The 19,717-nt window shown below is 47.3% G+C and overlaps 1 protein-coding gene across 2 annotated transcripts in view; it reads left to right on the plus strand.

Moving 5' to 3' along the window:
* Myom2 (myomesin 2) overlaps nucleotides 1–19,717 on the plus strand; it is a 64,028-nt gene that overhangs the window by 20,093 nt on the left and 24,218 nt on the right. For both annotated transcript variants that reach the window (XM_021633578.2, XM_021633579.2), the window contains exons 9-19: nucleotides 1,702–1,866; nucleotides 2,126–2,287; nucleotides 4,223–4,364; nucleotides 5,873–6,072; nucleotides 6,844–6,897; nucleotides 11,989–12,116; nucleotides 13,023–13,206; nucleotides 14,696–14,870; nucleotides 16,162–16,283; nucleotides 17,861–18,048; nucleotides 19,475–19,601. In XM_021633578.2, the coding sequence (XP_021489253.1) occupies nucleotides 1,702–1,866; nucleotides 2,126–2,287; nucleotides 4,223–4,364; nucleotides 5,873–6,072; nucleotides 6,844–6,897; nucleotides 11,989–12,116; nucleotides 13,023–13,206; nucleotides 14,696–14,870; nucleotides 16,162–16,283; nucleotides 17,861–18,048; nucleotides 19,475–19,601 (1,647 nt within the window). The remainder of the gene's footprint in view (nucleotides 1–1,701; nucleotides 1,867–2,125; nucleotides 2,288–4,222; nucleotides 4,365–5,872; nucleotides 6,073–6,843; nucleotides 6,898–11,988; nucleotides 12,117–13,022; nucleotides 13,207–14,695; nucleotides 14,871–16,161; nucleotides 16,284–17,860; nucleotides 18,049–19,474; nucleotides 19,602–19,717) is intronic.

The raw sequence follows: 19,717 nt of genomic DNA on the forward strand, positions 1-19,717 counted from the left end.
CCTGGGTAGCCCAAGAGCTGTTCTGACCTGGACCAGGTGAGAAAGGCCACCAGGCTGAGGCCATCAGAGATGAGAACCTGCTTCAGAAATAGCTCACATACGGTTTAAATCTGACCTATGCTCCTACCAGAGGAGTTGTGTCTTTCATGTAAGCCTTGGCCTGGTCATGATTTACACATGAGCTGTAATCAGGAAGAATTTCCTGAGGTGGACCCTTTGGCAAACACCAAACATGGTGTTTATGCACGGATTTTATTGGATGGGCCTACATCCAAGACTTGTCTGGTATTAAACCACCCCAGGAACACAGGGCAGGCCAAGGTTGATGCAGGGATGTCTGTGGATCTAGAGTTCATACACCTTGAGTTCTTGGATCTTTGAGGTTATCTGCCCTACTCCAGGGTTTCTTCCATTAAAATTTTGTCTTTCTAAACAGAGACTTGAAATATCTATAATAGTTGCAAAATACCTTTAGATCACAATTGACAGTTGATGCTCTTGTATTCACACATTTCAGCAAATGTAAATTTTAAATTCATTTTTGCACTTTTGAACTTAGTGTCAAGTTCACATGACATGGAGTTAATCCCTCTAGAGCACACAGTTCAGCCATGCTCTAGCCATTTTTAAAGGGCTAGAGCGATCGTGGAGTTGGCTGGAGCTTCTGGACACCCCACTCATGCTCCCAAGTCAAAGCCACCACCTTCGTTTTGTTATAATTTCTGAACTTTCCCTACCTGCAAGCGTTTCTAAGTCACAGATGTTTTTGGTTTTAAAATTTTACCTTTCAAGTGTGGTGGCGCACACTGGTAATCCCATTACTCAGGCTGCAGAGGAAGGAGAGTCCAGGTTGAAGGCTAGCCTGAGCTACACAATAAGAGCTTGTCTCAACAAAGAACTTGCTCAGTGGTACAGTGCAGGCCTAGTGTGTGAAAGGCCCCAAGTCTGACACCAGTGATATAACAACCAACTAAGCAAAACTGATCGATTCCCTTCCAAAGCACACACACTCTCCTGGGTACATTTTTGGGCTTTAATCTGGTTCTAGTTGACATCTACAGATCTAGTTAGTTTAAAATTGCTGTGGAATGAGACATGGATGACAGCAACTCCACGGTTTATTTTAAAGAGGGAAATGCCATAACTCTAGAGGGTCTGACTACCCCGAAGTCACTCTTCGGGCTGAGGTGGGATGTAAACACAGCAGAAGGCCCCTGTGTGTGTGACCATAAGACAGATGAGCTACTTTCTAACTGCAGAATGGCTGTCTCCCAGGACAGTGACTGACAAGGGGCTATTATTTCCCGAGGATTTTGCACAACGGATATCTGGGGCTACCAAGGGTGTCTTCTGGGGGAGGCTGCTTTCTGCCTTGCAGCTGGTCCTCCCTTGGCCTCCTGCTTGTATGGGCTACTCCCTTCCTCCTCTGTGAGGGTGCTGACCCCATCATGGAGCCAACCACATGATGTTATCAAACTCGAATCACCTCTGCAGGCCCTGCCGCCCTCATAGGATGGTGGTTAGGGCTTCAGCTTATGACTTTGGGGTAATGCATACTCCCGGCACCCCCCCTCCTGGAGGACATGCCCTTCATAACCAGGCAAGGAAGCCGCTGGCAGCTGGCGGGGGCTCTGAGTGTGTGCTCTGTGCCAAGACACAGGCACACGTGCCGGGTGCTAATGGCGTCTCCTCCTACCCTAGTGCCACTCTCATCTGTGATTCCATACACACATTTTGACGTCCAGTTTTTGGAGAAATTCGGGGTCACCTTCAGAAGAGAGGGCGAGACAGTCACACTCAAGTGCACGCTCTTGGTGACGCCAGATCTGAAGAGAGTCCAGCCTCGGGCTGAGTGGTACCGGGACGGTGAGTGCTGTGGTGAATGGGGCCTGGGGACCCTGCTGATGTGTTGGCTCTCCAAAGCTGCACCCGTGAGCCCTTTATGGAAGAGTGGCCTTAGGCACTTGTTCCTCACCCCCACTGTTGTGATAGCTGCCAGCAGAAAAACAGACCCGGGGAGGGTGACCTTGGCAGCGGCACTGACCGTGGACCTCGTCCTGAAGCCTCTGGGAGCAGATGGTGGGGAAGCACCTGAACCTCGCCTTGCCCTCTGCTCCTGTTTCAGATGTGCTGCTGAAAGAGTCAAAGTGGACGAAGATGTTCTTTGGAGAAGGCCAGGCCTCGCTGTCCTTCAGCCACCTGAACAAAGACGACGAGGGGCTGTACACCTTGAGGATCGTGTCCCGGGGAGGAGTCAGTGACCACAGCGCTTTCCTGTTTGTCAGAGGTGCCTCAGTTGGTGGGCTCTAGGTGGACAGTGGGAGGAAGCCAAGTAGCAGGAGGGGACAGGAAAGAGATGCAGGACAGTGAGAATTTGGCCATCGCAGACTCCCCTGACAAGAAATAGCCTCCTCTGAAGTGTGAAACAAGCCTGTCATCACAACCCTGAGTTGTGAGTAAGCAGAACCCTCAGAGCGAGTGTGTCCTATACTCAGCTCTGTGGAGGATGCTGTGGGTCACTTTACATGCTGCTGTTACAGATTGATGCCAGTCTAGGACAGTGTGGCTCTAGTCTTTGCTGACCTCAGTTCATTCCCACTGACCATGACACAACATGGCGGCAACAGTTACAGAATGCCCTGGGTCTGACTGAATCCTCTGCCCTGCATCTAACCTTCAACACAGGCTCACCAGGATGCTGTTCTTAACTATGTGATTGAGAAAGAAGTTCATGGTATGCTAGGCATAGTGTCAGACAATAGCAATGATGGTGTGCATGTAAACACTTGCCATATACATGTGTGTAGTTGTGCATAGATAAGTGTGTTCATGCATGCTCTCCATAGACCACCTAAAATTCTCATGACAGCTTTGTAGGTTGCTCTGCTGGAGAAGCCAAAGCTCAGAGAGTTTGCTCATCTTCCTTGTGGAGGAGCCAGGGCTAAATTTTGTTGGAGCCACAGCCTGAGAGAGTTCCCTCTGCAAAGCCCAGTGCTCTGTGCTTGAGCTGTGTTCCTTTCTTGGTGTGTTGCTTCTGCCCTCCGTGACCAGTCCACCCAGGCTGCCCTCTATGGGTTCCTTCCTGAGGCTGCTCGGGAGACCCTAGCTATGGCTGCTGTCCCCTGGCCACCGTGCTTTCTGTCTTGCATAGCCAGGCATCTTTAGCTGGTCTGTCTGTTCACCCTCCTGCAGCTCCAGTTGTGGGCGCTCTGAGAAAGCAATATATGTCAGATTTTCTCTCAGCAGCAGTTAGAGCAGGGCTTCATGGAGGGCTCTGCTATTAGTATGTTACCCCAGGAACAAAAATATACATCTCACTCCTGCGCTTCCCACAAAATCACACAAGTACGCAGGGCTGTGGTTTCAGGCTCTCCCATATAGTTCTGTGGGTTTTATTAGGGTTGGCATTAAAAGATACCTTCCATTCTCCTGTGAGCCTCTGGCAGGCTGTTTAGCACTGTAAAAATGCAATGACTTCAACTGGGTTTGATTGCCTTGCTTAGTCAGCACTATGAGCAGAAAGAACAGGACACAAACCTGAAGGAGTTCTGCCCTTCTAATTACTTTCTGGAGGCTATGAAAAGAGAGGAAACTCTAGGCTCGATGTTAATAAATCCGTCCCTTTAGTACACTAGGGAGGTTTGGACCAGACACCACAGAGTGCTCAAACTTTTGTGGGTATAAGGGAACCGTGGCTCCTGAACAAATCTGGATGTTAGATAAGAAAATCAAGTGTTCAGTGTATTAAGTTTCTTCCCAGCTCTGCTGGCCTTCAGTGTGGGGGAACTTGACCCGGGCAGTTGACCCCCCACTGCCTTTTTGTTGATGTTGTATCCTCACATGTCTAAGAAATGTGAAATATAAAGGCGTCTCAGTTAAAAATTTGCAGGTGTTGCAAAGGCTGGCCCAACCCACCGTGTCATTATTAACATCTTGGCAGCTTGTAAGATGGGACCAGGTAAAATCAAGAGAAGGTGAATTTTTATTTCGTATCAAATTGTTAAAAATCCACAAATGAGAAGATGAAACGTTCAATGTGTTAAAAATATGCACATAGATGTTTATATTTGTTGATATCAGCCTGCTGGGTTACTAAACACATTCAAATACCTTAGTGATTAGAGATCAGACTGAGCAGAGGGGATGTGAGTTTGGAGGTCTGTGGGCAGGCTTGCCAGTGACCCCACCTTGTAAGTGATGAGAGGATGTTTCCCTACCACAGATGCTGACCCACTGGTCACGGGGGCTCCTGGAGCGCCCATGGACCTGCAGTGCCACGATGCCAACAGAGACTATGTTATTGTAACTTGGAAGCCGCCCAACACCACCACCGAGAGCCCTGTCATCGGCTACTTCATTGACAAGTGAGTGTGTGCTTCTTTCCACCCACGGCGATGGAAACACCACCGGCATCACTGAGGTGGCACATTTGGATGTATAATGCCACTGTATAATGGCTGACAGAACCATTCAGGAGAGTACTGACACTATTTGGTCTTCCAGTGTCACCTATAAAGTAATTGGTAGGTGATGCCAGCAGGTTGAGCCCTCGGAGACCCACTGTGTTGGCCAGTAACAAGGCTAACCCTTCATTTGCAGGATAAATTAGGGGACGTGAGGTGACACTCTCTAACATGAATGTTCAACTCTTTAACCCAAAGAGCCCAAAGGACTCCTTTCTGACCTCACTGTTTTCTGCTGCAGATTTAACATAAGGTTTATATTTAAATTCCCCAGGCTATGACAAACAGAGGCAAGAGTAGTCTTGCCTACATTTCCAGACAGGACTCTATTTTCAAAAGTCTTCTAAATTCTACATGGGAAAGGCCCTAGAAAGTGATATCTTACTATTCAGGAGCCAGAGCAAGATTCCTACTCAGCTCAAGCAAGACATGAGGACAGAGAGGAAGAGACAAAGACAGAGATTCCCCCCACAGACTCAACTCACAAGGCTTAGCCTTCCAAGCCACAAAATGAATTGCCAACAATGTAGCTTGTCTTGTCCAACTTTGATGTGATAGTTTTTGCCTTGTATTTTATTTTTGCTATATTTTATTATCATCTCTTAGAAGCCTGTTCTTTTCTAACAAGAGATAGAAAGGGAAGGGATTCAGATGTGGGGTGGGACAGTGGGGGGTAGGGGGAGAAGGTGGAGAGGAACTGGGAGGAGGGAACATGTGTGGTGGCAAGGATTATTTTAAGCTATAAATCACAAAGATTGAGCTTATCTGCTTTCCCAAGTAACTGCATGTATGTGGCTGTCTCTCTGCCATCTACCCTTTTCTAATTTGTCATCTATCTATCTATCTATCTATCTATCTATCTATCTATCTATCTATCTATCTTCTATCTGTTCATCCGTCATCTATGTAACTGTTTGTCTTACTTAGTATCTATGCTTCTAGCCTATCTCATCTCCTATCATCTTGTCTTATAGGCTTATATATCATTTATTTACTTCTCTGACTTGTCTGCTTTACCTTCCAGCTGTTTCCAATCTTATCATGATTGTCTTATCTATAATCCATCATCTCCCTACCTTCTATCTTATCTTGTCTGTCTAATCTAATCTAATCTAATCTAATCTGTATATTGTCCATCAGCTCCATCATCTATGTGTCATTTATCTTATATCTATCTCTTCAATCCATTTATCCGTATAGCTACCCATCCCTCCTCTACAGATGTATATAGGGAGAGCTGTTGAATTTCTAAATATATTTCAGTGTTTACTGTTTTACTATCAATACAAGTCAATAGTTTAATAGTGTGGATTTTTATCCAAATGGCATTCTCTCTTGTGATAACTGCTCTAGGAGAACATACCTCTGATATGTGCTTTTTTCCCTCTATATTTCTTTTTCATTTGAAGATGTGAGGTGGGAACTAACAACTGGGTCCAGTGCAATGATGCACCAGTCAAGATCTGCAAGTACCCTGTCACAGGACTTTTCGAAGGAAGGTCATATGTGTTCCGTGTGAGGGCTGTCAATAATGCCGGCATCAGCAGGCCTTCCAGGATCTCCGATGCTGTGGCTGCCCTTGACCCTGTTGACCTCAAAAGGTTACAAGGTATGCCCATTTAAGTCCTAGTAATGACTGGGAGCCTCTGGGCAATCTGTGTGGTTAGTTTCTGTTACCCACCACATGAAGGCTTTTTTCTTTCTTGGTTTTTCAAGACAGGGTCTCTCTGTGTAGCCCTGGCTGTCCAGGGCCAGGCTGGTCTCTAACTCATAGAGATCCACCTACCTCTGCCTTCCTGAGTGCTTGGGATTACAGGCATATGCCACTGTGCCTGGCCGCTACACGGTGTCTGGTGATGAGTGTGGCAGGGCAATGTTTCCCCATTCTCAACATCTCCATCAGTATCGTCTTTAGAGTTGGAGGTGACTGACACACCTCCAGTAGAGGCAGCCAGGCAGACACTTTACAGCACTGCTTCTTGCCTCCACCAAGTACTGGAATCTCGAATGCGCAGTCATATGTCCTCCATCTGTCCATAACACAGTTTTAGTACATAGTGGGATTTAGGTGTCAACACCAAGCCACTCTGTGTCTAAGTTTTAAATTCAATGGCATAGATTCCTTCATGGGGCTGGACCCTTCATCATGGTTCATGGGAGTCACTATTTTGACCTTACTGTGAGTCCCTTGACTCTCCACAAAGAGCTGATGGTGTTGAGAATTTCCAGGAACACTTCTGAAATAGCAGAGGTTATGACCCCATAACTGTTTTGTTGTCTAAATACTGAGCCAGCTCACAGCTTGCCCCAAATTAGGAAAAAGTGTGCTTCCTTTAGGGAACCCTTGGATGTCAAAGTCACCGTCACCTTTTCTCTGCAGCGATTCATTTGGAAGGAGAGAAAGAAATTGTCATCTACCAGGACGACCTTGAAGGTGAGGCTCTCTGCTTTCAGCTCTGTGAGCTCGAGGGCTTGAGTGGGAGATGAGAGCAGCTGAGGGCAGAAGGGACAATGATCAGGCTGTAGTATATCTGGGACCTGCTCTTCTAGTTGGTAGAGCTGAGGCTTGATTCCTAGCTGAGGCTGGGTCCTTTCTTACTATCTATTTCCTATTAGCTGTTGGTTTTGTGCATATGTGTGTGCAAACGTGTGCATCTGGACAACCTTCTCACTTCCCAGGTAACCACTTTCCCCGCCCTTCTCTTGAGACAAGGAATCTGAGTGGCCCAGAGCCGGCCAAGCACTCAATGAATCCCAGAGATCCACCTGTCTTTGCCTCCCAAGTGCTAAAACTATAAAACATGTACATGTGACTTTTTGCACGGTTTCTGGGGAACAACAAATGCTGTACTGATTAATTCCCTACCTTACTAACTCTCTTAGGGAAAGAATATTGTGCTTCATTTTAACTTCATCGCTAACACTTGAACTGAAAGGTTTGTGGATCCCCTCAGATGGCATTTGACTTATAATACTGCATTTCTTGTCTTCAAGCTTCATGTTGTGAATATGTCTCATTACCGTGCATCCTGAGGCACAAGAAATAGGGGCTAAGGAGATGCATGTCACACCAGGAATCAGACATCTTGAGAGTTCAGTTGAACTTAGAGCCAGATCACAGTGCATTGAACAGAAACTTTAAAAAGTAACATTCCAGGTGTGAGATGACCCAGAGGGCAGAGAGCTTCCTGGGCAGGCCTGGTGACATGATTTTGATTTCTGAACTCACAATGGAAGAATAAAACTAATTTCTGAAAGTTGCCCCTGGGACCACACACAGACACACACACACACAGATACACACACACACAGACACACATACACACACACACACACACACACACATACACACACACACGCCTTTTTCTTCTTTTTAAAAGCAAGACTGCAAATCAGCTTGAAGCCACCAGCAAAGCAGGGGTGCTTCTTGGCTCTTCTTCAAAGCCGCCATATTAGAGAAGATTCCTGCCAGGGTGTTGCTGGCCAGGACTGACTTTTAGGTTTGCAGTACATAGTCTGCAAAGGGGAAGCCCTTCTACCTTGTGGAGGTGACAGGGTCCCTGAATGACTGCTCCAACCCTGACCACAGACCAAGAAGATTTCCACAGAAAGCACCGGGGGACTCTGCGGAGGTGACCCTGAGCTGGCACTAGGGTTTTTTGTGAAACATACTTACAGAAGACCTCCAAAGCCATGAGAGACCCCTGATCAATACTCGCCAGGGGAAACTGCCCCAGGTTGTGTGGCTTACAACCCTGAATAACTGTCTGGCTCCCTCAGTCTAGCAATGTGCCAAGCACGGGGTCCACTGAAACATAGATATCTGAATGACTGAGAAGTGGCTCTGAGATATACTGGAGAAGATTGTCTTGCTGTGAGCAGGCCCGTGTAAATGGGAGGTTTGGCGTGCTGGGGGAAAGGCATTCTCTTTCACTCTCATGGGATGTAGGATTAGCTGAGAAATGCTGTGCTCTCCCAGCGTGGACAGTGGAATTCACACCCCATAACAAAGCCACGGTGAGAAGGTGCAGCTTGCTTCATAAATGCCTTGTGTCTGTGATGAAACCTGTAGTGCCGTGAACCAGCAGAGCCTACTCAAACTCCCGAAGGCAGGGACCTTCCAGCTTTGCCTTTCTGGCTGGCTAGAGGAGCCTCCTTTTAGTGTATACACATAGACGCATATGGGAAGTGTGCTGAGTAAAGAAAGAATAGTGTTGCATAAAAACAATGCTGAGTGAACAAAGCATTTTCACAGTAGCAACAGAGATGATACAGTGAGGTGCTGCCTGAGGCATAGTGGCTTCCATTCATGTCGATGCTTTTTTTCTGAATATAATTTACATTTTCCAATATTGCACCAAAAGAGGATGGTCCATCCTTGGAAAGGCTAAGATATGTTCTTATATGATATACTAAGATTGTTTTAGTATGTGTCTCCCCCCTTCTTTCTCTCTCTCTCTCTCTCTCTCTCTCTCTCTCTCTCTCTCTCTCTCTCTCTGTGTGTGTGTGTGTGTGTGTGCCCTGGTATGATTGTGGAGGCCAGATGATAACTTTGTGGCATTAGTTCTCTCTCTTTCCACCTTTATGTGGTATCCTGATTGGCTTTAACTGTCATCTTGACACAGCCCAGAGCCACCTGACAAAATAGTCTCTGCTGAGGTTATTGCCCAGATAGGTTTGGCCTGTAGACGTGCCTGTTGGGGATTATCTCGGTTGTTAATTGATCCGGGAGGAACCAGCCTTCTGTGGGCAGCACCATTTCCTGTGTGGGCGACTCTGGGTAATATGTGGAAGCTAGGTAGCGAAGCATAAGCTATAATGAGTCAGGAAGCAGTGTTTCTCCAGTTCCTCCTTCAAGTTCTTGCTGGAGTTCTCACACTGACTTCTTTCAGTGACTGACAGTAAACTGTGAGCCGAATAAACACATTCCTCTCCTCCGCTGCTTTTGGTTAGAGCGTTTTATCACAGCAATAGTAATGAAACTGGAGCCGGTGGTTGGTGGTTTCTGGAGACTGAACTCGGGTCACCAGGCTTGTGCAGCAAACACGTTCATCTCCTCAGCAGCCCCACTGCCTCTTCTTGGTTGGTTTCACTCTCCTGACTCCACATTCAGGATCCTGTGAACTGCCTTGGAACAGGGAGCTTGGATCTTGTGTATTCAGTTGATCATCTATTCTAGAAACTGTAGCCCTCGGCTCTGGTTTCTCATTTTCTTGACTTCAGGACTCTTGAGAGCTCTACAAATTCCAAATCAGCCTCAGGTTTCAGCAACTTAAGGAAACTTCTTCTGGGGTGAGGGTGGGTTTCCTTGGGTTGACATGGAGCAAAGCCCAGGATTGGACCCAGAAGCCCCATGCTTAAACACCAGCTCAACCTCTCAATGGCTGTGGAATTAGGTGTGGCTCCTATTCAGCATACTAGATTGGAATTGGGCAGTGTTGTCTCTCAAGGGAAAAGATGATAGCTACTGAACCATTTTAAATAATAAAAAGATGAAAATACTATATATGTATTATTCATGCTATATTTTTGTTATCAAAATATTTTTAGTCTGAGAAATATTTCTGTGTACAAAAAGAGGACATAGCACAGTGATACATGTACCCATGTCTCCATCTTCATCCCGTGTAACCATGGCCTACTAGGTCAAGGTCCAAGAGAACTGGTAGGAAGTGAGCAGAGGCCAAGGGTGTTTGCAACTAACCAGTTGTACCCAGCACCTCAGTACAAGGCACAGGGAGAAGCATTTGGTCATTTTCTTTCACTGTTATCTCTATAGACCACTCCCTCCACCCTATATGGGTTTTTGTGAATCTCACGAATACGTTTTGGCTCCCAGGCCATGCTCAGTCTGGTTTCTTCTGTTTGTAGCTAGAGCAGATCTGCTGCTTGCTTCCCCCTGAGGTAGTGTAGAAAGTCCTAATGACTTAAGAATTTCATCCTCACTAGCAGCTCTCTGCTTTCTAAGGCTGGATTTTTACTTCTTGCCTTGATATCCAATAAAGTGTTTCTTAGTGCCCTTTCTTTATGCACAGAGGTTGTGCACCTAAAACAGACAGGTCTCAAGCTCTGATGTGTGGCATTTGGTTTGCAGCTGCTCTAGGATGGTGGAAACCATGCATGCTACATGCTCTTGGTTTGCTCGATCAGAAGTGATTTGATTCTGGGGAGCTTGGCAGAATTTTCTGTGCCCTTTTCTGGTGTCCTTGCTTGTACTCTTTTGGGTGCTATACACATAAGAGGGTTGAGAACAGCTAGCGGGGACCTTGGGTGCTTCCTATTCCCTCAGTCACCCTCTCTCTCCCCATTTTCCTGGAGACATGCTGACTCCTCAGTGAAATTCAACCCATGGACTGGCATGATTCCATACCAGGATGAACCCTCCAGAGCGCGCTGTACTCTGGGAAGGGACTCTCGGAATGAAACCCAATATTGTTTTGTGCTGTTTCCATGTGGGTGCCCAATTTGCCACCTGGAGCTGAGTCCCAAGGGACTCAGATATTGCGAAGGGCAGAGAGATGTCCTGGGTACTGTTCAAACCATTTTAATCATGTGCTAATCTAACTGAAACTCCTAATATTTTATATAACAATTAAAGGGACCTTGGGTCTGACAAAACCTCTATCCTTGTAAAAATTTCTCATAAATTCAAACACAAAACTTTACCACCTAAGTTTAAATAACGTAGGTAGGTGAGAGGGGACATAAGTATACCAGATGTCTTTGATCATAAAGATCTTTTGGCAGCTGTTTGCAAAGGGCTTATCACCATCTCTGCTGAAGTTTAAATAAACAGGCACAGATCACAGTACTTGCAAATGTATATGGATCTGTAGAGGGAGGAAAGAATAGCATGCCTTAGGAGCTAATATAAGACTTCAGTCCTCAGTATGGAGACATCATCACCGCAGTGTGGGCTGTGCAGGCTCCTTGTCAATGCTGCCTTCTGCCTGCTGTCTTCCTAGACCCAAGCAAGAGACAATCGTGGTTTGATTGATTACTTCTGAAGAAATCATTTTCTCTGTCCTACAGAAACTCTGAAAGACATTTAGATGAGATGCCTGGGAATTGTTTGTTTTGTTTTGTTTTTAATCAGAAATTAAAATGGCATGATCTTTGATGGAGTATTTTGCTTTGACTCTGTAAAAAGGAGCCCAGGATCCTGGGATTTGTTTGCCTTCTCAAGTGGAAATGGCCGACTGCAGTGGGCCACACCAGAGTAGTCTTTAAAAAACATTTATTTCCTTTTATGTGTATGAGTATTTTGACTGCATGTATGTATCTATGTACCATGTGTGTGAGTGGTGCACTCAGAGGCCAGAGGAGGGCACTGAATCCTCTGAAACTGGAGTTTGAGCCATCATATGCATGAGAGGAATCAAACCCAGCTCCTCTGGAAGAACAGCTGTTGTTAATTGGCAGAGCCATCCCTCCCGCTCACCTGGGCAGTCTTTGTGTCCTGGGCTATGCTGGGGAATGGCTAAGTGTCCCCACACAACACTCACCCAGTTCACTTTCCTTACAGGCGATGTTCAGATTCCAGGACCTCCCACTAATGTTCAGGCCTCAGAGATCAGCAGAAACTATGTTGTCCTCAGCTGGGATCCCCCCTCTCCACGTGGCAAGGAGGCCTTAATGTACTTCATTGAGAAGGTACTCAGATCAGGGTCTTAAGAAGGCAACTCTCATGTGACCACCTTGACTTCTGTGCTTTACTTAGGGGCTGTGAGCACATCGGTGCCCAAGAGCCTGATCACTGATGTGTAATAGGAGGTTAAGTAGTGGAGAGAAGAGGTGAGATCTGGGGGCTGGTTTCCCCACAGGTAGCTGCTCTGGTATAGAAACATGTGGAAACTGAGCTCTGTCACCTCTGTAACCAAGCTGGTACTCAGCTATTTGGTTCCTATGTCCCCATATTTAGGGAGATTGCACATTTGCATCTGCCTTTCCAGTTTCTCCCAAGGACTGCAGCTTTCCTGAGAAACTCAGGTCTATTAAGGCTCAGGGTTTGCATGCAAACGTTGCAGCCACTGGGTGGTGATCTTGTAGAGGGAACCATGTGTTGGAGGCTTCATTGACTGGATATACCTAAAGATAAATGCATTGCATGTTATAGCCCAGTACCACACACACACACACACACACACACACACACACACACACACACACGCACGCACGCACACGCACGCACGCACGCACGCACGCATGTACGCATGCATGCATGCATGCACAAACATATACAACCATATTTGACTTTATTAAGATATAGCATTATACCTTATGTATTCTCTCTTAGTCTTTATGAACTTGGGCACTGTGTTTAACAAGATGTGATATAATTCCCCAATGGCTAAGTAGCTCCATTTAGATGTGAGAACTTCTCACTGTGTGACCTGTGCTCTTGGGAACATGTAGGTCATGTCATGCCACTACTGAAAGTAGCTGCAGAATGGTTAAATTTTTAACTGACTTATGACTCTTTAAGTGGTGATAGAAACTCTTGTTATCTTCCCATGCATCTTTCTGAGACTCTGTCCTCCCGTCCTGTTTCTCCTGAAGTCTGCAGTTGGGAGTGGCAGCTGGCAGCGGGTCAACGCCCAGACAGCAGTGAGATCCCCTCGGTACGCCGTCTTTGACTTGGCTGAGGGGAAGTCCTATGTGTTCCGGGTTTTGTCAGCCAATAAACACGGCCTGAGTGACCCATCAGAGATAACACCTCCCATCCAGGCACAGGACATGATTGGTAAGTTTTGGCACACAACCAGAATCCATGACAGGCTGAAAATAAGGCGCTCCTGGTACCACTTCAGTGAGAGGATGGAGATCCTGGCAAACCATGTGCGTGACTTTTTGCATGGTCTCACATCCATTCACAAGTGATGAGGGGCCTTCCCCATCCTGTGGTCAGCACGCAGCATGTCTCCAAAGGTCTATCTTCTTTTCATGAAACCAGGAAGTGGTTTGTTAGTTTGTTTATTGAGACAGGCTATGTAACCCTGTCTGGCTTTAAACTCAGATCCTCCTGAGTCTCCTGGGTGCTGGGATTATATGCATTATGCCACATAGCTGGCAACACATGGGTAAAAATGTGTGTTCAGGCCGTGGTCACTTGAAGACCCCAACCCTAAACGGAGGGCAGTTTCTTGCAAACCGGTCTTGAAGATCCCACTCAGAAAGTTTCAAATGCAGGCCACAGGGACTCAGCATTGCAGCCCATGCCAAAGCATAGCCCTCTCAGGCCTGCTGAACCCTAAGACCCTTTGGACAGGATGTACCTGGTGTTTGGCACTCTCATTCTGGGCACCAGGGCACTTCTAGCCCCTCTCTCCTTTGTAGCACATCTGGAAAGCTAGGGATGATAGTGAGCTGACTTTGGGGGTAGAGGCCTAGATGGCATTCAGATCCTCTTTGGGCTGTTACCTGTTTTCACTGTCACCCCTCAGGACCATAGTTACCACAGCTATAGTCTCTGAGAAGAGGTCCTGGCACTTTCTTCATTTATTGTCACATGTACAAAGTGACACTAATTAACAAATCACTGGGCATGTGTGCTGGCTAGTCTTATATCAACTTGACACCCAAACTAGAGTTATCTGAAAGGATGGAACCTCAACTGAGAAAACGAAGCCATGCGATCTAGCTGTAAGGCATTTTCTTAATTAGTGACTGATGGGGAAGGTCAGGCCCAATGTGGGTGGTGCCATCTGTGTGCTGGTGGTTCTATGTGAAAGCAGGCTGAGCAAACCAGGGTGAGCAAGCCAGTAAGAGGCTCCCTCCGTGATCTCTGCATCAGCTCCTGACTCCATGTTCTTCCTTGCCCTGTTTGAGTTTCTGTTCTGACTCCCTTTGATGATAAACAGAAGTATATGAAAGTATAAGCCAAATAAACCCTTTCTTCCACAACTTGCCTCTTATGGCCATGAGGTTTCATGACATCAGTAAAATCCCTAAGACAGCATGTATCTGAGGTGGTTGGCCCTGGTTTTGCTGGTGATACAAAGGAGGATCTTTGACCACAGCTCATGGAGGTGGGGGAGGGGGGAGATGTGATGGTCAAACTTTGATTCAATTGAGTGCTCTTATTGATTCCCCTAAACAGGGTATCAGTGTGTCTTATTTCAAACATAGCCACTTCCCTGTGGAATATTAAGCCTGGCTTTTACTCCTTGGGGACAAAGTGGCTTTTCAGAATGGCTCTGCTTATATCTCCCATCTTCCTGTCTCTCCCTCAGTGGTCCCATCTGCTCCTGGCCGGGTGCTTGCATCCAGGAATACAAAGACATCTGTTGTGGTGCAGTGGGACAGGCCCAAGCATGAAGAGAGCCTGCTGGGCTACTACGTGGACTGCTGTGTGGCGGGAACAAACCTGTGGGAGCCATGCAACCACAAGCCCATTGGCTATAACAGGTGCTTTCCCCCATCACCCAGCAACCAACCTACGTTCACAGAGGCAAGGCACTGGACAGGGCGTGGCCTCCAGAGCTAGAGAGACCACCATACCTGCCCATAGTTCCCTTGTAGACGTGTTCTCTTTGTTTAGTCACATGTTGGGGTGTGACATTCTGAAGTGCCAACTGGAGATGAGTACATCACATCACAGAGATAACTTGTCTGTTGATGAAAACAACCTTCTCCTTTGATTGTATAAATGGATATCAAGCATATGTACACAATACATAACGACAGCTATCATTTACATTCGATTTATGTGGGGGCCAGAGTGCCATCACACAAGGGCAGTTTTGCTATTCAGCCCCTAACAGGGACAGGGAATGGCCACCCTGGCTAGGCAGTGCAGGGAGACCTGGGTCTCTTACAGTGGGAAGCCAGACTCTGTACTTCTGGAACTTCTGTTCCTCTTTCTGCCCAGGACACATGATTGTCTGGGTTTTTGTTTTCTGCACCTGTGCCAGATAGGCTGTGTCACAGCAGCCACTGTGGAGGGTCTCAGTGGCAGTTTTACCACGTTTCCCTAAAGTAATTATTTTAAAAAGGTGTATTGTAAAAATGCAGGGGTACAAAAGAATAACAACTAGAGGTTCTCTCTGCCCACTGCCAGCAACTAGAGAAAGATCCATAGGAGGAAGAGACCCCAGGGGTATTCTCAGGGAGGGGGTTGGGGGCATCGTCAAAATACCTGCTTATAGTCTTTGAACATTTGCTATGTGCAAGGCAGGTGGGCCCAATTCATTCTGGACTGTTTTCCATGGGATTGCTCATGGCAGTTCTGTGACGGCTGGGCATCACTGCCTGCCAGGAGGGGAAACAGAGCCTTGTAGAGGTCAAGATCATGACAAGGAACATATGTTCTGGCAATGTGTCAAAGCCAGTGCTCCAGCCTGTTCTGTGTGAATTCATGGTCCTGGTCTCTACCCACCGGGGGATTCCTGCCCTGTATGCAGATGCACAGAACTCCTGGCTGTCAGGAGTGAGATGCTATAGCAGAGTTTCAATCCACAGAGGCTCAGGCTGTGAGACCTGAGGCAGCATAACCGGCGCTGCTGGCTTGCTTTTTTACTCTAAATATTGAATTTATTCATGACACTGAAAATGAGGATGTGTGTGGTTTACAGGAAAGGTAAACTTGGCTTTGGATCAAGTGAGAATTTTTATGAAGAACCCCCAGTGGCTTCTATGTCAGCCATAGGAAGCGGCGAGCTGGGACTTGTGATGTGTGACTCTTGATCATGTCCCCCAGGTTCGTGGTACACGGCTTAACCACCGGGGAGCAGTACATCTTCCGGGTTAAGGCTGTCAATGCCGTGGGGACCAGCGAGAACTCCCAGGAGTCCGAGGTCATCAAGGTCCAGGCGGCCCTCAGTATGTAGCTCACGGGCTCTTCTGTCTCTGTTCAGGGCTGTACTCTCTGCATGAACAAGTACTTGCCACGCCATCTAGACTACGGACAGGGGACAAAGGTGGTGTGGATGGAGCTTAACATAGCTCATACCTCCCAGTGGGCCGTTTGTTGTGCAGGAAATGGCAATGTGAGGGGAAATGGTAGTAGGCCAACAGCATGCCATTTGAGTGTGGAAGACATCCCAATTGCGTCCGAACTCACGTGAGGGTATCCACTGACCTCCATGATTGCCTGTGAAAATAATGTGCTAGGACCAAACACGTGTGGCGTTCGTGCCACTTCCTGGCCCTACCCATGAATATGTAAGATGTCTGTTATGTTTCTCTAACTGTTCAGCGCAGATTCGTCCGTGGTGTGTGCACACTTGTGTGCATGCACGAGTGCACACATGCTTATGCAGCCGCGGGTGCGTGAGTGAGTGCGGAGTCCTGAGGTGTCTTCGGAGATCACACTCCATTCTATTTTTGAGGCAGGGTTTCTCCATTGAAGCTTGTGGATAGGTCTAGCTTAGCGGGCCAGCTTGGTCCAGGGACCCTGACACTCTGCCTTTTGAGTGGTGGCCGGACCTTGTAGGAAGAACGCTTTAAAACACAAATGCCACAGCTGCATTTTTTTCCATTGCAGTATTATCTTCTCATTCTCAAGAGGTATGTTCAGGTTTTTCTTTTGAATTCCAAACACTTTTACCACAATTTCCAGAAGCCCTGGCTCACCTGGAGCTCCCTATATAGGTCAGGCTGGCCTTGAACTCACAGGGATCCACCTGTGTCTGCCTCCCACATGCTGGGATTAAAGGCGTGTGCCACTTCTCCCAGCTCTGCTGTCTGGGAGAGCAGTCCTCTGTTCTGAGGACTAACTCCTCATAAGGACTAGGGAGCATCTGGTTCTGTTTCACACCTCTCTGCCCTCCCAGAAGGACTTGGGTACCTTCCTCACTTGTCTTTTACCACATTCACACTTCAGGGAGAAGCCAGAGGCATGCCTTTGTTCTCAGGGGGAATTTCTGACTTCACTCTCAATCATGGAGGCTGAACCAGATTTTTCAGTCAGAGGGAAGCAGGGGCACTCTCCTAAGCTTTGGGGGGGGGGTTGGGGAGGGTAGCATCCCTCTAGACACGGTGGGTGTCCAAACAGGGAAGCACGGGCTAAACAACCACGCTACTCTGAGGAGCTAGAACACACACAGTGGATCGTGCTGCCCCCTGCTGGCCGCACAGCCAGAAGAGCAGAGTGTTCTTCAAGTATGCAGACTGGAAAGCTGCGTTTGTGTACCTCAGGTCTGAACAAGTCCCTGTGCTATCATCGAGATACTTGAAACTGCACTCAGAGAGAACAACGAATACAGATGAAAGGAGGTGGCACTTTTAAACATCCCCTTTAAAGGCAGCGGTGAAAACAAGCAGTGACAGTTAAGGGGAGGGTGTGTCCTCAGGACTCTTGTCTGTGCATCTGTTCCCCCTGTGACTCCAAATGAGGCTGCCTGGTGGCATGAGGACCACAGAGCTCTGGTGACTGTTGTGCTTCTGTGTTCTTGTAGCTGTCCCCTCTCACCCCTACGGGATTACCCTTCTCAACTGCGACGGCCAATCCATGACCCTGGGCTGGAAAGTGCCTAAGTTTAGCGGTGGCTCGGCCATCCTGGGTTACTACCTGGACAAGCGAGAAGTTCACCATAAGAATTGGCATGAAGTCAACTCTTCGCCTGTCAAAGAGAGGATCTTAACGGTTGGTTTTTGCTTGCGCCTGTGCTTTTGCCTAGGTGACCTTTGCATTTCAGGTGGGCATCTTCATCAGGGTTTCAGAGTTCAGTGGTTTTGGGGTGCTTTGATCCTAAAAATGACGGAGTTTAAAAATCTAGAATTAGGGGATGTGGTGTTTTGGATCTACTTGGTCTTAGGAAACTAGGAAGCCATAAGGAGGCTGTGTCAGCAACTGAGCAGACTACACAGAGAAGGTGAAGTCCCGCCTGGCAGGGACAGGTGTGTTCCATCTTAGGGGCGGAGCCTGGTGCCTGGGGAAGAGTCAAAGGGAGGGCACTCTGCTCTTGTTAATAGCTGCCCTTTCCTAGATATCTCAGTGTTTCACATCTCTGGCCCCAGTGCATACATAGAGGAAGCAGGAGGTCTGGAGTCAAGGCCAGATGGAAGCCCGTGATTTTGATTTCAGCTGTTTCATTTGGGCTGTGATCAATGAATTCATCTTATCACCAACACACTAACACTGATAATAGCAGACACATTGGGAAAAAAATGAGAATTTGGGAAGAGTCCATAGCAGTCTAGTATCTATCAAATAGAAAATTTTGCTTTATGATATACTTCATAATTATGCAACATTTAAAATACATTTACAACACATACATGTTATGGTGTGTGTGATTCAAGTTCACCCTCAGCCTCCTGTGGTTCTTTATTGGTCCTGTGCCCCTGGCAGGACTACCTGCATACTCTCCGGTGAGAAGATTCTGTCCTCTGGGGGAGTAAAACAGTTTAACCACCAAGGTCTCACTTTGGAAATCAATATCCTGACCTAGAAATGGCTTTCAGCCTACTAAGCTGCTAGGTCAAAGGTCTTCCTTTAGGGATTTCCCCCTGACTCAAAAAACCATGACAACTCAGCAAGCATTTGAACTTGTGGAGCAGATGTTGCAGTGACTGCAGGTGACAGGGACAGGTTAGCCCGGCATTGCTTAGCCAGGCTGGAGTCAGGGTTCTTGCTAACCCCTTGCTCCATTCCATCAAACCCAGTGGTGACACACTTTATCTTTAGAATGTAAATGGTCTGCAGAGAGAGAGAGTGAGAAGGATGGAGGGAGGGAGGGGGAGAGAGAGAGAGAATCTGAGCAGGGCTTAGAGCCAGCTGTCCCATGCCTGAGGCACTTTGTTGGCATGGCCTCTTCTCTCAACTCAGCTCCTTACCATCCCAGAGGTCACCACACGTCAGTCTTGTAGAAGCCATCATAGACTTGATATCATGACTGCCGCATACTAAGTACAGAAATGGCCTCTTGAAGTGACTTAGTCTAATTTCCCTAGCACTGTCCATTCCACTTGTGCTTCTCTTTGCAAACCCATCCTAAGTTCTCCTTTGCCCCTATGAATTGTAACACAGCTCTGAGTTCTTATATTAACTGAAACAAAAATCCATACAGGTGGAAGGCTTGACAGAAGGCTCCTTGTATGAGTTCAAAATTGCCGCCATCAATCTGGCTGGGATTGGGCAGCCATCGGATCCCAGTGAGCACTTCAAGTGTGAGGCCTGGACAATGCCGGAACCTGGTGAGACGGTCTTTCCCTGATAGGCCTCCCTAGACAGATGCTCCTTCTGTCTGGCCAGAGGGGGCTCCCATAGTTTTGGATGTCTGCTCTGTGTTGTCAGCCACTCCCACAGTGAG

This window comes from Meriones unguiculatus, chromosome 4 (assembly GCF_030254825.1).
Source record: "Meriones unguiculatus strain TT.TT164.6M chromosome 4, Bangor_MerUng_6.1, whole genome shotgun sequence".
Classification (NCBI taxonomy): domain Eukaryota; kingdom Metazoa; phylum Chordata; class Mammalia; order Rodentia; family Muridae; genus Meriones; species Meriones unguiculatus.